The sequence below is a fragment of the Vanellus vanellus genome, assembly GCF_965231255.1.
Source record: "Vanellus vanellus genome assembly, chromosome: 1".
Taxonomy (NCBI): Eukaryota; Metazoa; Chordata; class Aves; order Charadriiformes; family Charadriidae; genus Vanellus; species Vanellus vanellus.
Genome location: NC_138905.1, coordinates 38594354 through 38612359, shown reverse-complemented (window position 1 = coordinate 38612359; position 18006 = coordinate 38594354). Strand labels below are relative to the sequence as shown.

General features: G+C 41.6%; 1 protein-coding gene across 1 annotated transcript in view; it reads right to left on the bottom strand.

Moving 5' to 3' along the window:
* Positions 1-18006, bottom strand: part of HMGA2 (high mobility group AT-hook 2) — a gene marked incomplete at both ends in the record, with an annotated part of 121602 nt that overhangs the window by 94453 nt on the left and 9143 nt on the right. The window contains one exon of the mRNA XM_082498584.1: positions 16455-16505. Coding sequence (XP_082354710.1) covers positions 16455-16505 — 51 coding nt within the window. The remainder of the gene's footprint in view (positions 1-16454; positions 16506-18006) is intronic.

The window sequence follows — 18006 nt, the reverse complement described above, 5'->3', positions numbered from 1 at the left end:
TAATTTTCAAGCACCTGAAGAAACTGTACTGGGGCCAGAGTTGCTGAAAATGACACATGTTCGAAAGGGGAAAGGTACAGTTACAAAGGTTACACAAGAAATCTGATGAAAATGGTGTGCACAAAAGGCTCTGCTCCCCAGAAGGGCTGCTCTGCCTCTTCTCCTCTCGGCTCTTCAAAACAAAGAGCAAACTCACACCAGCCGTTTCCTCAGGATGGATAAATGGAGTCAGCAACCCCTCCCAGCCAGCGCCGCTGCCCAGGAAAAGCCCTATACATTTGTTGTTCTTACTCCAATACCCGTTGTGAGAAACCTTTCTGCTGTCTCGGGAGCAGCAAACAGAGAATTCCTGTATGAAACCCAGTGCGAATGACTCCATTAACAGGCCATGGCTGGGCACAGAGGATGTAATTATTAAAACTCCAGGAAGCGGAGAGTCCCTGTCCAAACTTTGAAATGCTAAGAAAAAAAAATCCGAGACAAATCCTAGGGGAAATATTTCTGAGAAACTAAGAAATAGCGCCCGTGGGAAACTAAAGGGGAAAGGAAATTTGGAAAGCGTTTAGGGCTAGAACGACTGGCCCACACAGAAACCCCTCCTGTCGTTATCAGAAGAGGGAAATGAGCGTAGACAAAGATGCCTGAAGAACAGAAATGCAATCAAATAAGGCAAGACCTACCACACCTCATCAACTTTTTTAATTGACATGTCCATAACTATGAATCTGATATGGGAAGAAGCTGAAGAACAAATGTGGAGAGAAGAAAGCTCCACCACGATATGCTGCCCACTTAACAAAGTCTCCATAAACTTGCTACCTCTTTCCAGCTACTTTTTGGTAAAGATGCCCAGGGAGAGGAGGTGGGGAGAAGGTCACTCCCAGAGGGAGAGAAAGTGGTTGCAGGGAAGCTTTACCAGTCTGAAGTGACCAGGTCCACGAACTCTGCACAGAGCCTCAAACCCAGGCCGAAGCATGGGCACGGACAGACTTCCAGCCCTCTTAGCAGCCAGAAAGACAGGTAAGAAACATGCTCTCAGAGCTGCTGTGATTTGTAAGCTTTCCCAGCAACATGCTCTGGGAAGAAGAATGACCACAGGAATAAAAACACAGAAGGATGGCCACAGAAGCTATTTGGTTGTTATGGACTCAGTCCTGCATCTACTGTCTTGTTTACACTAAGGACTCCAATGTATGGGGGAGGAATTAAAAACCTACCCCCTTGGTGAGACATAAGGCAGACATTCCTGAACCTTGAGGAGTGTCATGACTCCTTCAGGTGGGGTTTATGAGCCTGACGGCAACTAAGCAGCAGAAGTGAAAGAAAAGCCATAAACCCAAAAGTGAAACTGGAAGCAGGAAACATCATCAAAAAGATTTGGGAACTTCTGGTATCAAAGGTAAGATTATTCCTGGCAGAATCCTTTCACCGTGTCACGCCAACAGTGGACGCGATGAAGTTCATCAGAAACGTTTGCTGCTGACAATCAGAGCAACCTTTCGCAAGGAACTCATCGCGGCTGTCGGCTACACATGGATCACACTCGCAACAAAGTCGTTGAGGAACCAAGAGTGTCTTCGTCAATAGTTACACCTTGGGGGTATGTGTTGTTTGGAAACAACACACAAGTCAGGAGGTGACTTGTTTCTGACAAACACAGCAGCTTTAAATCACAACTTCAGCATTTCTAATAGAGATATGAAAAATTCATTTCTGACAGATTCATGTATTTTTATTGCCTTCAAATAATGCTATAACCTCACAGGAAATCCTAACAGCTGTTCAGCTTGAATCATCTCTGTCGGTACTGTACCTCATGTGTTTGGGGGTTTTGCCCCTCCTCTCTCATTCTTTATTAATAAGGTAATTTGCCTGAAAAACTGTTTCTTAAGAGTTCGTCTGTTCATTCTGCACCTGAAGTCATAATCCTTTGTTTGTAACCTCACAATCAGTTGCTGTGGAAATGATTATGATGTCACAAAAAAAAAGGATTAGTAAAACTGCAAGTAGGGAATAAACAGGTTGAACAGATGAACTCTTAAAAAACAGAGAGGCTGTTTTCCAGCAACTATTCACAGAAATAATAAAAAAAAAAGAAAGGAAACAAGAACTTTCCCCCAAACCTGATCTATGGCATATGTTCCCACAGTGCTGTCACAGACCAGGGATAGACAAATTTCCTTTGTGAGTTTTGGTCCAGGAGCAATGTTCACAAAAGTCTACTGGTAGTGAATATATTTATTTTGTCTTGGTACAATACTTCTAGAACACAGGACCTTACATTCAAACTACTGTTACCCTTGTGCTTCTCTTCCCTTCTCAACACAGCAAGAAATAAATATTCTGTGGCTAACATGGAATTTTTTTTCCCCCGGAAAATGATGCATTTGTCATAGTGGTAAAACCAAGCTTTTCAATGGGCTTCAGATCAAACTAATTAAAACTAACCCCTCACTGCTCCTACCTGCTGCTCCATCAATCAGAATAACTGCTGCTCATGCATCTTTGCCATGGGATGCTCAGACTCGCAAACTCTCTCACTCTGACAGGTGACATGGGTGCCGCAGGAGTCATAGGACAGGGATGAGGCTGGCCAGCTGTGGGGTCAGGGTGGCAGCACAGCCTGCAGCTAAAGCATCTGCCTGACGGGGTCTGTCTCTGAGCGAGGACCTTTCCCAGCAGCTCACTGACCACTGCAGCCTCTCTTCTCCGTGACTGGCAGCAGCCATCTGAAGCAGCCGGGTGGCAAATCTGTCAGTCTGTTGTCGCTGGCAGGTGAGGTCAGAGCGGAGAAGGGAGGTTATGGCTCTGTACAGCCAGCGTGGGACATGCAGCCCACTTCCACCCTACAAGCCTTGAGTGTTGTGGCCAGCTGGGATCCCAGAGCCAACCGTGCCTCGATTGCATCCCAGATGGTTCCTGGATCTCCAAGCTTGGTGTCTAACCATACCAATTCCCAACCCCTTCACACAATGACTAGCTTCCCCTCCCTTGCATAACAGACACAGATGTGTAGCCTGTCTCTGCATGAACATGGGATACCTGAACAGCAAGTGCAATAGATGAACAAGAATACCATAAGGTATCTACTACCTTTATGGCTGGTCCTGTTACAGGCACAGATCCTTGCTGTCTATTTCTCCCACTTTCCCAAGCCATGGGAACAAGCACAGGGCGCTTGGATAGATTTTGGTCCCCCAGCTCTGTTCTTCTAGGTCACACAAAAGAAATACAGACAAAATTGCCTTTCACCTTTGTTTCATGATTTCAGATAAAGAGCAGCAGATTCTTTGTACAAGGGTTAAAAATCCACTTAATAATGGGGAAAAATCTCTTCCTCTTAGAAGCAAAGGGCACACACCGTGCTGGGATGCCATCTGGCTCCCACTAAGACTTTCCAGAACCAGGGCTCTCTGTCCTCCTCCCTTCACTTACTGCTGAGCGTGATGGACAGCTAAGAGCTGGGGCAAGCCTACTATTCATTCCAGGCTTGATCTGCCACAAAAGAAAACCCGTGAGTAGTCAGGACTCAAATACCTGTCGTTTCACTACTGTAAATCAGGAAGAACACCAGGAAAGCTTGTTAGCTCCGCAACAAATTACTCTATCCAGCTGCTTGGCAAAAGGAGCTGTCCCAGCATGCTCTGGCCATTCTCAAATCCTTTTTCTCCTTCCCCTCGCAGGTAAAACAGAGCAAAAGAGAGATTGACAACAAAGCTGACAGGCTTATGACAGCCCTGTGCCTGATGGGGAGGAACCCAGCACACAGCTGTTCTCCTTTTATGTACCAGAAGGGCTTTACATTGACCAAGTTTCATATTCCACTAAATACTTCCATAAAAACCTAATGGAAGATCCTTAAACCTAATGCATCCCCAATGGATCAACTAAGAATTTGTGCATAAATTGGGCCCTGTTATCAACTTACTCACCTGGATGACATTCCCAGTCATTAAAAGATTTAAGGTACAGCGGGCTCAGGTACATTGAAAGGTGTACCATAAAAACACTGAAAATTTGGTTCAGAAGGTGCCTAGAGCTTATCTAGTCTGACCTCCTGCTCAAAGCTGGGCTAACTTTTAAACTCAAAGTTAGATCAGATTGGTCTGGGCTTTCTCTGGTTGACTTTTGGAAATCTATAAGGAGGGTGATTCCCCAGCCTCTCTGCAGAGCGTGTCCCGTGCTCATCCTCTTCCACTGTGGAAATTTTTTCCTTGCTCCACAGGAATTTCCCTTGCCCAAACTTGTGGCTGTTGCCCCTTGTCCCCTTACACCATCAGGTATCTGGGGAAATGCCGCAGACTCGGTTGACTTGGGCAAGTGGGGGAGAACCGAGTTCCGTTTCTGTAAGAAATTTGGCTAGTGCACAAATGACACTCTCCATTCACTTGCATCCTCAAACACCTCCACTTCCTATGGCCTGACTTTGTGCATTATCTGGGCCTCCCAGCCGGCTTAGAATGGGAATGCTGATGCAGAATAAGGGCGAGCTACTTGCACATAGGTAATTGTTGACCCCATCTTTCCACGTGTCTTAAAAAGAATTCTTTTTCAAGGTTTCGACAAGCATAATGTATTGATGTTCTATTTATACTGCAGATCATTAATTTTAAGAGGTTACAAGCACTCTGCATATAGAGTTGGAGAGGTAATTCTGTTGTAAAGAATTAAAAATGACAACAATATTTAATTTTGGAATATAGGTGCCAAAATGTTCTTTATGAGATATTTGCATCTTCTGATTGAAATGAATGCTTTAGCTACACAAGCAACAACCACAGATCTGAAATAAGGAGATGCCTCGCACTTGGTAGCTACGCAGTGTTCATGAAAGCTTTGTGACCTCCTCAATGGAAGAATGCTTTTACTTTCATTAAAGATATATATTATATCCCCAGTAAAAACAACTCGAAAGATATCAAACACCAGAAAAAATACATTGAAATAACATTAAGGATCTAATATAAATCCACAAAAGCCAGGAAATTCAGAGATAAAGACAGACTTTCAGACGAGGGAAAACTTTCCAATATATTAAACTGGAGCATAAATTCACTTCCTCTTCACATGTTTGCCATCAAGTCATTCCAGACGCAGGGGGTAAGTTCCTCCCTGGGGTAACTTAAGTGCCTTTAGCAGTACTACACCAAGAATCAATTTGGCCCTATAGGACCACGTCTTAATGCTTTCTCTATTTCTGATAATTACTAAAGATACTTGAGTTTAAACAGCAACTTCCTCTCTTACAGCCCATTTTCCCATCGTTCAGAGACTGCCATAAAACTGAATTTGTGAGATTGCAATAGTTTCCATGATTACAGACTATGATGTCAATTGTGGGGTTATGACTTCATTGACAGACTGATTAGAAGGAGAACCCCTGTGCGAAGGCAAATATCCACACTCAAATACAAATATATCTGAGATTAGCAAAGACAACACTGCACCTCACTGGGCACAGACATTTCCATCTGCATAAATAATATTCTCCACTTTTCACTCGAGCCAAGTATGAAAATGCCCCTTAAAATTTTCTCTTTCATTCATAAGTCATTCATGGTGCTGATGTGTTGCCACCCAAACTCAGCCTTGGTTCTAGTGCTGCGTGGGCCAAGCTTGATGTCAGCAGCAGTTTAAATCATACGCTGCGAGTCCCATGCTTTGCTGCACTTTCTGGAAGTGCAAAATCAAACGTACAGCTTAAGACAGGATATGAAGGGAATGAAGCGATTTTGAACTGCCTTCAGATTTCCCATGATTCTGTTCTTGTCCTCAAGCTGACATGGCTTTTGGCTCTGGGGTCTGGCTATTCGCTCCCTGACAGAGCAAGACAACCATAAAAATCAGTCACCAGAAGATCCCCAGGTGTCTGCCTAAGCAAAAAAGGCATGTGACACGGAAAACTGGAAGGAGAGGAGATGCAACCTCCTGAACTGTATCTCCCCAAAACTAACCCAGGCACATAAGACAACTACCCTGAACCTTGAGATACAGAGCAGAACTGCTGTAAACAAGAGCTTTCCGCATGACTTTTGTTTCCGAAAGAGGAAAAATAATTTTTCCTTTCAATTTCCTAGACTGCAAAAGGCAGAGGGGCTATGAATGACCCCACACAGCCATGTAAAATAAGAGATGGATAACTGAGGCACTCTCTCACCCTACACTGAAAACTCTAATCAGCACATGGGACACAGCTGAGCTGACAGCTGGTGAAGTCAGATTCAACCCAAGAACCCAGGAATGACAACTCCCCTTTGCTCCAAGTCTTATAGAGACTTGGGATCTATGTTCATTCTTTTTGTCCATCTTCTACTCCTTGCTGTAAGACCTCAAAGGTTACCTGAAATTTCTCACATTTAGTCTTGGACCAGATGTTTATTTTGTTGGATAGCTTCCAGTCAGATATTTTTTAATTAAGTACATGCCCTTTTCAATTTTTCAGATGCTTTATCATGCTCAGATTACTCAAAATGAGAGCTTTTTCAAAGCTTCTATGACATTTATGTAGCCCTGAATGAGGAGAGTGGGCAAGCTAAGTATCCAAACATCGACCTGGAGAAGACAAACAAACTGAGAATGGACGGAGCTACAGTTCACTTATTATAAGGCCACTAAAAACTTTTATGAAAACTAATAAGTCAACAAAAAATGAGGAAGCTAAATAAATCAATACAGTTCTGCCTCCCGGTTATCACGCACTCAAGACAGTGGCTTTTGGGGGTGTAAAGAAGGGTGCAAAGAGCTTTGCAATGTACAAAGCTTGCTCTGGGACATTACTTAATTAACCACTTGAAATTTTAATCATGCAAAGCAAACCAAAATGATATATAATTACGCAAATAAGGACATGATGGCTCTAACTTCTCCCTTAAATAGCTTCTTAGTGATTTGGAAGGATAGAATTAATAATCTCTTTCTTGGAAACCAATGGCATCTGGTTTGCCTGCAGAGGCTCTGAGACGTTCTACTTCCTGAAATGAGCAATGAAAAAGATGAAGTACCTTCTGCTTGGAGCAAAATTATTATTAAGTATATAATTTTGAAATGGTTTTGTATGCATGTGTGAACTTCAACTATAACACAATTTCGCTTTGTTGCTCTCTGTGCAATAGATATTGCCTATACCTAAGGAATTTTGATCTAGTTTAAACAAAAAGTGTGATGCACTGCACGTCACTTCTCTTGGCACACAGGTTCAGCCCTGGCTGAGCAGTACCTAAGGTCTCTCAGTGCTTCAGTTATTGGGCTATCATACTAAAGATGGACCTACGGTCCTCCTCCACGAAGTGTCCACCCTTTTGAGATGCCTAAGCAATTTGGTCCTCTGTAGTATGAGGGGAAGTGCCATATGTCTGGTTCCCCATATACAGAGTGGAGGGGAAGATGCATGAAGTCAAACTGAGCTCAGTGGATCACCTTGTGGAGCGTGGGAAGCACATAAGCAACGTGAATAGATCCCTCTCTGCAGCCCTTCTAAGGCACCCATTTCACAGCACTGACTGCATAAAGACTAAATAAGAATGGGTTTTGTCAAGTAGATTATATCATCTGTCCCCTTCCAGGACAGGCTCCTAAAATTCTAGTGAGGCAGCACGTAGCTTGGCTGGACCGAATTTCCCACAATGTCAGGCTACGAAAGAAGGGGTGAAACCCAGAGATGCCTGTGTTCAGAAAACAAATCCACCTTCTTCTCTTTGTCAGCTCAGGGTGGCAAGCGGCTGCCCTTGTACAGCAGAAAGATTGCCTTCCTAGAAAGAAATCACTGCAACATCAAAATGACAAGAGAAGCAGCCTCCCTGCCTTGCTGTATTGCAAAGAAGGAAATCATATCCCCTCAACAGTTTCCAGTAACAGCAAGGCTGATAAGAATTTTCTGTGCAATGAGAATCATTCTGAACAGGGAGTAACAAAAGATTGCAAAACAAACAGCACACTACGAGCTTTATCAGCCTCAACACCATGATTACACGTTCCTCAACATCCAGCTTTCTCATCCAGTCTGTCATCTTCCCAGGCCTCAGTGTTCCCCATTTCAGGGTAACCTCCAAGACTGAAAATACCTGGATTCTTTTGGACCTTGAAAGATCTCTTCCTCCTTTGGCGGCAGTGTCACTGCTGCATCTTTAAACCACTAAACTGCGTATCTCAATCTGACTATTTAAACAGTACAGCCCGTGAAGTCAGTTTTCAAATTTCACAGTCAAGTTCTTGTCCCTCTATTTTTATTTAGTTTTTCCTTTGTAGTCTGATTAATAACTCAGGTCTTGGGATAGAAAAACAGGTGCACTTGTAAACGCCATTGTAAACTATGCTCCCTTTGTATCTTAAATTGGTAGCTAGAACAAAGTAAATTCAAGATAGCAGAGCAAGAACGCATCACGCTAACTAAATCACATATAAAGTACATTATTGTTGATAAAAAAAATATTCTTCCCCGCTCTGAGTTCTGTACTACAAAATTAAAAGCCACCTCCTGGTGAGGATATTTTGCAGCTCTTTACTGAAAGAAGCCCACTTTATTGTTGAAAATCTAGCCTCGTACCTCGAACTGCAATTTAAAGTGAGGCTTACTTACAGGATTAAGGAAGAGGAAATAACAATGCTTGCACTGAAAGCATGTAATGACTTTCATTCAAACACCTGAAAGCACTTTCCAAATATTAATTATCACAGTACTAGCTTCCCCCCAACTCTTCCAGGAGAGGATCAACCCTGCATTCCTTTGGATTCTACATCTCCTGCTTGGGTCTGTAAAGAATGCAGAATGAAGCCAAAAGTATTTCTCGTCTTTAATTATTATCATAACTCTTAATTGAGAGGAGCAAATTCACCCACACAGCACTGACTGCCATTTATAAGATGGCCCTTTTCTATCACTGGCTGAGAGTAAATGGTATTTTCTCGTAAGGCTACTGCATTACTGGGTCTCGCAGTATAAAGCAGAATTTGGCACAGGTACATTAAATAAGCTGCACAATTAGTCAGAAATTGTAAGAAAACCTAGAAGTCTCGACTCCGAATCTTCTGTCCTGGATCACACTTTAACACATGAGTTTTCATTCCCTCTGCTACACTACCTTTGAAGAGGCCAGGGAATGGAAATACTGTCTCTGGATGAGGTGACCTGGAATGGCCCTATCCCACGGCTATGGCTCAGATCCGCTAGTTCTGAAAAGCGGAGTAACCACATCCGAAACATTCAAGAAACCAGGCACCTTGGTTTCATGACTACATTAGTAATTTACTGGATCAGTACTGGACTTCTATATGCAATTAAGGTACAAAGACAAGAAAATACCATCAATACACATCAAATACCTTTCAGTCTTATATTTGGGTTTGGCTCAAAACCCTTCTGGTTCCATATCTCTCCACTCTATCCTGTTTTTAGAGAATACATAGATCTTTTTAATATCTTACTCCTACCTCTAATTGCCCACCAGCTAGACATACGCTAGACATACTGAGACACTCACATCCGAGTTTACAGAAACAGGTAAAAAACATGTATCGGTTTAAGATACAGAATTGAAAAGCGCATTTCCCTCCCTCGTCCAACCTGTTCGCAAGCAAGCTTTAACTGAAGAAGGATGGCCTTGAGCTGAAGGCACAGGGCAGGCTGCCAGGAAATCCGAGTTCTATTCCTGGCTCTTCTACAGATTTCCTTGGGCAAGGCAATTAACCTTGGAGAGTACATTTTCAATGGAGGTGAGGCCCAGCTTCTCTTTCTGCATTCGTAACATTTTCAACAGTGAAAATGGAATTGTAGGAGCAAGAACGAGTACCTGTACTTTTCACTACCTGATACGTTTTCTCTGTCAGGCAGCTGGATGCGCAATTGCTGATAACTAGCAACAACCCCAAGAATTCGAACACTGCAGATGCAAAAAATGCCGCCTGATGCTGCCACGACCAACCTCAGTGCTTAGTTTCCTCGTATGCAGCAACGAGGCTTATAAAATCAAAATACACAGCCAAACGGAAAACTGATTTTTAAAGTTCTTGGACAGCTGTTACCTGAGATCATAAAAATGAAACAGCTCAGAAATTCAGTTTACTTTTCAGTACAGATGCTGTATTTTTATCTTTTGCATGTTTTTCCCATTAAAATTTCCTCTTTGGACCTCAAACGAAATAGAAGATTTGCCTTTAAGAATTCTGAAACGACAGCTGAAATCAAGTTATTTTTTAGCTAAACTGGGTATCTTTTAATATCCCTTAAGAGATGTGGAAGTGAATTAGAGAATAAGTGAAATATCCTTTTGGTAATATAAATTTATTTTAGAAAAGAAATAATTTGGCTAAATTGTCTGTTGTGGTCTACAGGAAGGCTTGCACTTGAAATAAATGGTGCCACATCTACTTATGCCAACAAGGAACAGGACTGAGATTCCAAGGAAGGACATTATTTGCTTAGACAAGCTTCTAGAGAAATGAAGATACATACCTCTCTGAATACAGGGGAGACAGAAGATATTTTTAGTGAATTTTTATGCATTTGGTACAAGCATGCAAGATGATTTTTCCTTTCCCAGAATGTTGAATAGAATAGAAATGGACAAAAATTGGCAAAAAAAGAGACCATTAAATATCTGTTAGTCATAGGAGAAGAGTTTAACAATCACTGTTTTGTCAAAATTTTCAGGTTTTGAGAGATTATTTCTTCTACAGAGCATGTGAACTGGAAAGTAAATGTATAGATATAAAGCTTTTAAGGATTTCAATTCATGTCCTTTATCCACTTCTTATGTCAGTAACTTTGAAGGAGAGAGGTCAATAGTCTGGTTATCATAATTACAAAAGCACATTCAAGCTCTTTAGACAACTGAAATGATGACCCCTCCCAGGTGACAGTCTTGCCTACACAGATGTAAAACATGTTCATGAAAGAAGATATTTTATATTACCATGTCATAAAGTAATATGAATGACCTTCACAAAGAAGGTAAGGTAGTTTGAAAGATTAAAATAACAGCAACATGCAGATTTTCACGATGTGCTTCACACGAAGTAGTAACACCACAGATATTGTAGTCAAAAGGTGGAAAGACATAAAGTGACTGACATTACATTATTCTTCCAAGTATGAGAAACTGAGTTCTTATCTGGGCTATCTTCTATAATTACATACATAGCAACTTCTTTTATCATTCATCATCCAATACATGTGATTTAAGATTTACCTCGATCGTGGTTTGCTCCAAATGGACCGTGAAGTAATTAATTCAAATAAATATATGTTCTCGTAACAATGGAATCTCTAGCCTAGTTTAGGAATACACTGGTAAGCAACATGGCATCAAAGGGAGGGATCTCTCACACATACCTTTTGCTATCTACAAGTCAGATATGAGTCTTATTTTATCATTTAGGCTGTCCTTCCCAATGGCAAAAGATTGCCATCTCCGGTCAAGAGTTCACCACACCTACAACAAAGCCTTTTTTAGGCAGGACGGACTGCCATCTCAGACCATCCTTCTCTCTCAACTGCCCAGTGAAGAAGCCTGCGTGACTCTAAGCACCTTCTAGACTATGACTTCATATGAGACAAAAATGACTGCACTGCACGAGAAATAAGCAAAATTGGTTAAACAGCTTCACATCACAGAGAATGGCACTACCAGACAGAAACGTCTACTTAGATAATGGTTTGCTCATTATGAGCAACAAATAGCCTCAAAACATCAATGGGTCTTCTGAGGCAACAAGGTTCTCTTGATATGTATTCTTTTAACGTTCAGAACCTCATTTTCAATATTTAACAAGTGAGCAAGAATTAGGAGTCCTTGCCCTAACACAGGACTTCTGGAACTGCTGGCATAGAAACATCTCACAAATTCCATGTTTAAGGTTTGATATCTCAGCTATGTCAAAACTGCAGTGGGAAATAATCTGAGGAAAAATTTACTAGTAAAAAAAGCATTTTTGTAATGATTTTTTTAAACATGGTTTGGCACCACTTAAACTGACTTTCAGTATAAAGTGAAATTCTGCCATCATTAAAAAGGGGAAAAACTGAGTTTCAAAAGTACTATAATGTCTAGCTGATCATGATTGGATCAGACAAAGCTCCTGCTTAAGGAAATGAAGTTCATTTCTGATTATCTTTTATCTTTCACGAACCTGAAATGTGCTATCTAGACTATCTGGCAGAAAACAAAATTCTTGAGAGAGAGAAAGGTTTTCTGAACAAGTCACAGCTGTTACCTGGGCATCAGTGACAAGATGTGTACATGGATGCTCCACATGCACACTGCCCTTAGAAGTTCACTGATTCTCTTCTGTTGTTATAATCATGTGGCTTCCAGTACTGCGTCCTTTCACCCGTTAAAACAGTTTCATGACATACCATCAGCCATCTCTCCTCCCCACCAAAGTCCTGCTCAAAGCTGTAAAAAACTCTGGAGTGTTCCTTGATTTTTGGAGCAAATCAGCCATGTCACGCAGTGAACCTCTGGTTCAGGTTAAACAATGTGGAGGTGAAAACAGAAAATGCCAAATATCTATCTAAAGGCATAACAAAACCAATAGAAATAAAAAGCAAATATGTTTTTAAGCATCAGCTTCAGAATTGGGTTTCAGGTTTCTCCATTAAACCAATGCCTGAGAGCACCACAAGCCTATGAAATTTCCTTTGAGACATATACAAAAAAAAATAAAAAAAAAAAAGCTTTGACTGTGAGCTCTTTACACGGGGTTTTACACAGGGTTATGTGAAGACATTGGCAAAACTGTGGCTGATTCCACAAGCAGCATCATGAGGTCTCAGTGGTGAAAGCCTGCCACTGATGAAGTCAATGACAAACCTTCCACTGACTTCTGGGAATGTGAATCTCGGTAGCTATTAATCTGACTTCATGCCTATGCTACATAAAATAATTCTGATAAAAAAAACCAGGTTACTTCATCTGACTTTTCCAAGCATCAAAGGCTATGTCTACGATACATAGACAATATGGAGCAGTAGGAGAAAAAAAGGCTGGTGCTGAGGATATAAGGTCCACTCCGCGCACCTTTAAGAGGTTTTCACTTTGCTCTAGCCTAGTCCTATGGGTTGAACGCCTACTGGATCCCATTTTGTTTCCCTCAAAAGGAATCCAGTCCATGAGCTCTGGGACTGCTCCACATGCATATTGTGAGTGGGGACAATTAGGAGATTCATTTCCACAGTACAGTCCTGATTTGACCTAATACACTAACTAGAAGCATCCAAAGAGCTTAGAAGATGCTCCTGCATTAAAACCTCTAAAATTAAGGAGTACCAAGGTCATGAAGAGGTTTACCTCCCTCTCAGTTAATACAGCTCACAGCCTTCAATGTGCTTCACAGACGTGCAGCAACCTACAGAGAAGACAAGTTCTACAGCAGCCGGCACTGTGTTTCTGATTCCAAACACGTTCATTTCTGACCTGTGTGATCCTTGTTATCTTCAGGATTTTTATTCAATTAGGTCTGCACATTTGGAAAGCTTTTCTACGTAGCTGAATATTTTATTTTCAGAAGAGTTTGTCAATCTTTACTGTCTGTCCTACTGACAAGGGTCGTCTTCTCCTTGACAACTTTGCAAAGTGTATTGTATTACAAGATCATTGGATGTCTCACGCGCTTGTGATAAACTGGGCTCCTTGCCCTCTTCACTTGGAGTCTTCCACCCCTTCCCAGTTTTATACTAGTCAAAAGATTTACTTCTCTTCTAAAAAATAATATATAAATAAATACATTGCAAATCACAAACATTAAATACTTAATTTGAACCGGCAGAAAGACCAGCTACTGGAATTCTACAGTGGTCTGTTAGCTCGTATGTCTCTGCGTCTGCATATTGAAGGAAACAGCAGAAATAATACTTTACAATTTGATGAACAACATATGACACAGAACCTCTAGACTCACAAAAAAGCATTACAAACTGAGAAAAATACCTGCCATATAGAATTCTGCCCTCTCCAAGAAAAAAAACCCTACACACTCCTTACTTTCACTGATACAGAACAGAACTGTCATCGTTAAGGCTTGATCTATAAATAAATTGGATTAAAGAAGAAAATAATCACTAAGGTCTTAACTGAAGTATGGGTGATAAAAAGGGATGTTTTCTGAGTACACTGGACATCAAAACTGAAAGGATGATACTGTGCTATCTATCTGCTTTTAGGCAGAATCCTCCCTTGATTTCAACTATTACCTTTGCTTACAGTTGGCACCATAATGGCTTATAATAATTTAACCACATTTCTTTCTGGAGCAAAATATAACATCACTCTCCATTTCATCATTCACAGAGGAGGAGCCCATGAACCTAATTTAAACTGGAAAGAGGGAAGAAAGAGAAGGGAAAAAAAGAACATTTGATTCTCACAGTCCATAGAATTATCTCAATGTAAGCTGCAGATAGGAACGTTATCTCTGAAAATCACAAGAAGCAATAGTATTGTTGGAATAAGCAAATAAAAAGACTGTGCTTTCAACAGGCCCATGAGCAAAGTAATACCAAGTTTGAAAATATGCCTTAGTTTCAAAAAAATGCGTGAAACTGTTACAAGTATTGGTCTCACGATAAAGTAATGCGTACGCCTACTACGTAACCAATAACACCCATTCCTGCAAATCAGATTCTTCACCCGACAAACAGCACATACTAAAGTTAGTGCTCCACTGACACTGCCTATCATTTCTTCCCCGTAAAGATACAGAAAGAACAGGGAAGCTTTCTAGTCTAAAAGATGCCACAAGTGTTGTATCTAGCCCTTTTCACTGAAAACTCACCTTAATTTCTGTCTATGAGTGCTTGGGAGAGAAAATCTTTCAACATTTCAGACTGCTGCATTTTCCCTTTTCGCAGAGCTCTTCAATCACCCCTATTCAGCTACCACACATTCCCAGGTCAGCAGGGATGGCCTGCCTGTTGTAAGTTACCCTCGTAAACCAGCCATTTCTGCTGCTTCCCCCGGCATTGCACCCAAGGTGAGGCTCAAGCAAGCAACGCTCAGCAGCCACACGTGCAAGCTCCGAGCCAGACAGGAGGAAGCAGACAGTAACCCATCCGTGTTCTACGGTGCTCAGCATTTGTCTTCTGCAAGCTGCCTTTGCCAAGACGACCAGCACAGGTAGGTGTGGATACGCCACCTTGTTTCCTAATGCCAATGAGCTGCTTCGTGTACCTGCAATCTGCCTGACTTAAAAAGCAGAGGCATAAGCAATACATCTAGCGTGTAACAGTCTGTTTTCTGCACAGAAATACCCTGGGGTACTTTATCACTGGACAAAGCTACAGAACTAGTTCTTAAAGTGACCGGTAAAGCCATCTCTCCTGTGTTTAGCTGCTGATACTCTGGAGGACCTCAGCTGTAGTTTTAAGTACCTTCCGGTGCTGTTTCAGTTTTCGCAAGCAAAAGCTGTTTCAACATCTATGCAAAAGAACTGAACAAAAGGAGGGAAAAAATGAGGGGACTGCAGAGAGGAAAGAGCAGGCAGAGTAAAATACAGGAGCAAAGCTGAGATGGGGAGGGAGGCATTCGAAAAAGAAGTTTAAAGAAAAATGCTGAACAGATAAAAGGAAAAGGAACTAAGGAAGGGAAATCAGCAATGTTAACTAACTTGTGACGGAACACATGGACACACCTTCTTATCTTCTAATATATCTGATCATGTTTTCCAAGCAACATACCCATCACTTTTCTTTTGAAAGCGTATGCATACGTGAAAGACGTGCAGAGGAAAGAGGTGCACAAGGCAGCCTCTCATTAGCTGTAAACAGCAGTGAGAACACAGAATTTCAAGTACCTGAGACCAAAACCTTTCCACGGCCAAAGAATCAAAACGTGTCTGACAGCCACACCTACAGGCTAAACGGCCAGGGAAAGAAGAATCTTTTAATGAAACATATTACCAGTCACTGTGATTTTATATGAGGCACGAATGGCCCACAATGGAAAACCTTAATTTTAAGCGCAAGTATCCTGCTGTTTATTTTTGTTCTTTCTCACTGCTGTGTTTCCAGGCAATGTGGGACAAAGACATTTGAGTTTTTAAACTTTATCTTGTGCACACTACATCTGAATGTTATCGCCTCCCTTAATCACCTTCTGATGTCTGATAGTGCCCCTTTAACCTTCCTTACTCAATTACTGAACAAGTTTTCTCATTGTTACTCTCTTTTGAAGGAAGAGTTGTGCCTCTTTTCAAGCTGATAAGAGACACATAAATATTCACTCCCAGCAAACATTTAATAGTAAAGTGTCTTGAGCAAACTACCAGAGTCTAAAGGTAGGAAGCTGTGGTTAACTTCTCTGCTATCTTAACCCTTTAGTCAATCCACCAGAACAAACAGAGAAAGAAGATGGATGCTCTTTTTTACCAATGAAGCAGAAGTAATTGTTCTCTAAAAGAATAGACTTTATAACATGCTTTATAACACAGCAAATAAATCAAATGATTGTAAGCGAAATACCTACCCATTTTCTGGGCCGGCCTCTGGGTCGCTTTTCACCAGTGGCTTCTGCTTTCTGTAAAGGGAAAAGAAACACAACGTATTTTATATCTCAGCATTATTTAACAGCCTCGGTAACCAGGAACTCCTTTGCTGTAACATTATCCATAATTATATCTTTTGGGTGGCACCAGGGTCCCCCTCCCGCTCTATGGATTTTATGGTGGAATGCTATTATTTTGGGTTTTCTGACATTTCCTAGCCAGCGTGGCCAGGGGATGCCTCGCCTGTGCCCAAGGGCGTCCCCCCCGCCCCCCGCCGTGGCCAGGGGCACAGAGGAGCGTGCCCACAGACACCCAGCTGCCCAGTGCCCACAGTACAGCCTGGGGTGCCCCAGCCCCCACCAGCCATGGGACATGCAGGCTGTGGATGGGGGCACAGGGCAGTTTGAGAACCTGAAAACCCCCAGTAACATCCCATCTAGTCTTCTACACGCTGACAGAAATTACCTGAAGAAACCAAATGAAAAATACAGCCTGCTTCAAGCCTGAACAAAGCAGTTTATAGCATCCACAATTCCTTCTCTCAGTGTCATGATGCTCATACATGAAATGGATTTGGACAGACTATCACCATGAACATGTGTGTGCTCATATTGGGAGATGACTTCTCTACTTCATGTGAAGTTTTCCAGGTAAAAGCACACCCTCAAGGTCTAAGCAAACCTTTCACTAGTCCAAAACACACCTTCCCTTTTCAGGTTTAAGGAAACAGCACGGAAGGTGCCCTAGAAGTGACAGCTATATTTATGTAAACCCAGCAGCTGGTCCTGGGGCTCGGCTTAAAGGAAGTATGGGATTTCTTACACACTCTTCCATTAATCCACTGCATGATACCACAAATACTACTACTTATGTTCTACACTAAAATACAGGCTTTAAAATGAAAATTGCAGGTTGTTTTCTCTCCATAGGCTCTGCCATCCATACACGTCATCAGGTAAATAATCCTGTCCCGCTGAGGGTGTTGAGGATTTTGCCACCAGCTTTAGCAAGAGCTGGACTTTTACTGCATACGAAGTCCCTGAGAAAGCAGGGGTTTTTAGTACACATTCTGCAAATGTGCCTCCACATTGCTTTTTCTCTGGTTAACTCTATGTGTATTTGATTTGCCCGTAGAAATCAACTGCATCATTAAATTAATCACTTGCTGGTCAATCTCTGTAACGTATACTGTAACCTAATGCTGTGTAAAGTGGATCCCTCTAAAACAGAACCTGAGCTGAGGAAGTAGTGGAGGAATCTCTGCAAAAAAAAACCTGCTCTGTGAGTTAAATGCAATTACTTTGAAATAAATATCTCACCAAGAAGAAAGCTGTGAAAAATAAAATTCACACTCCTAAAGGGCAAAATTATCACTCAGACCCGTTAAAAGAGTAAACTTGCTCTTTAATCGTTTATACCAGTGTTACATGTAAGGCGAAACCCTCTTATGAGAATACTTGTTAAAGTGCATTTACTGTGTACTGTAGCTGTCTATTTCAGAATTTTGTTTCCTTTTAAATGTTCATTTCTTTA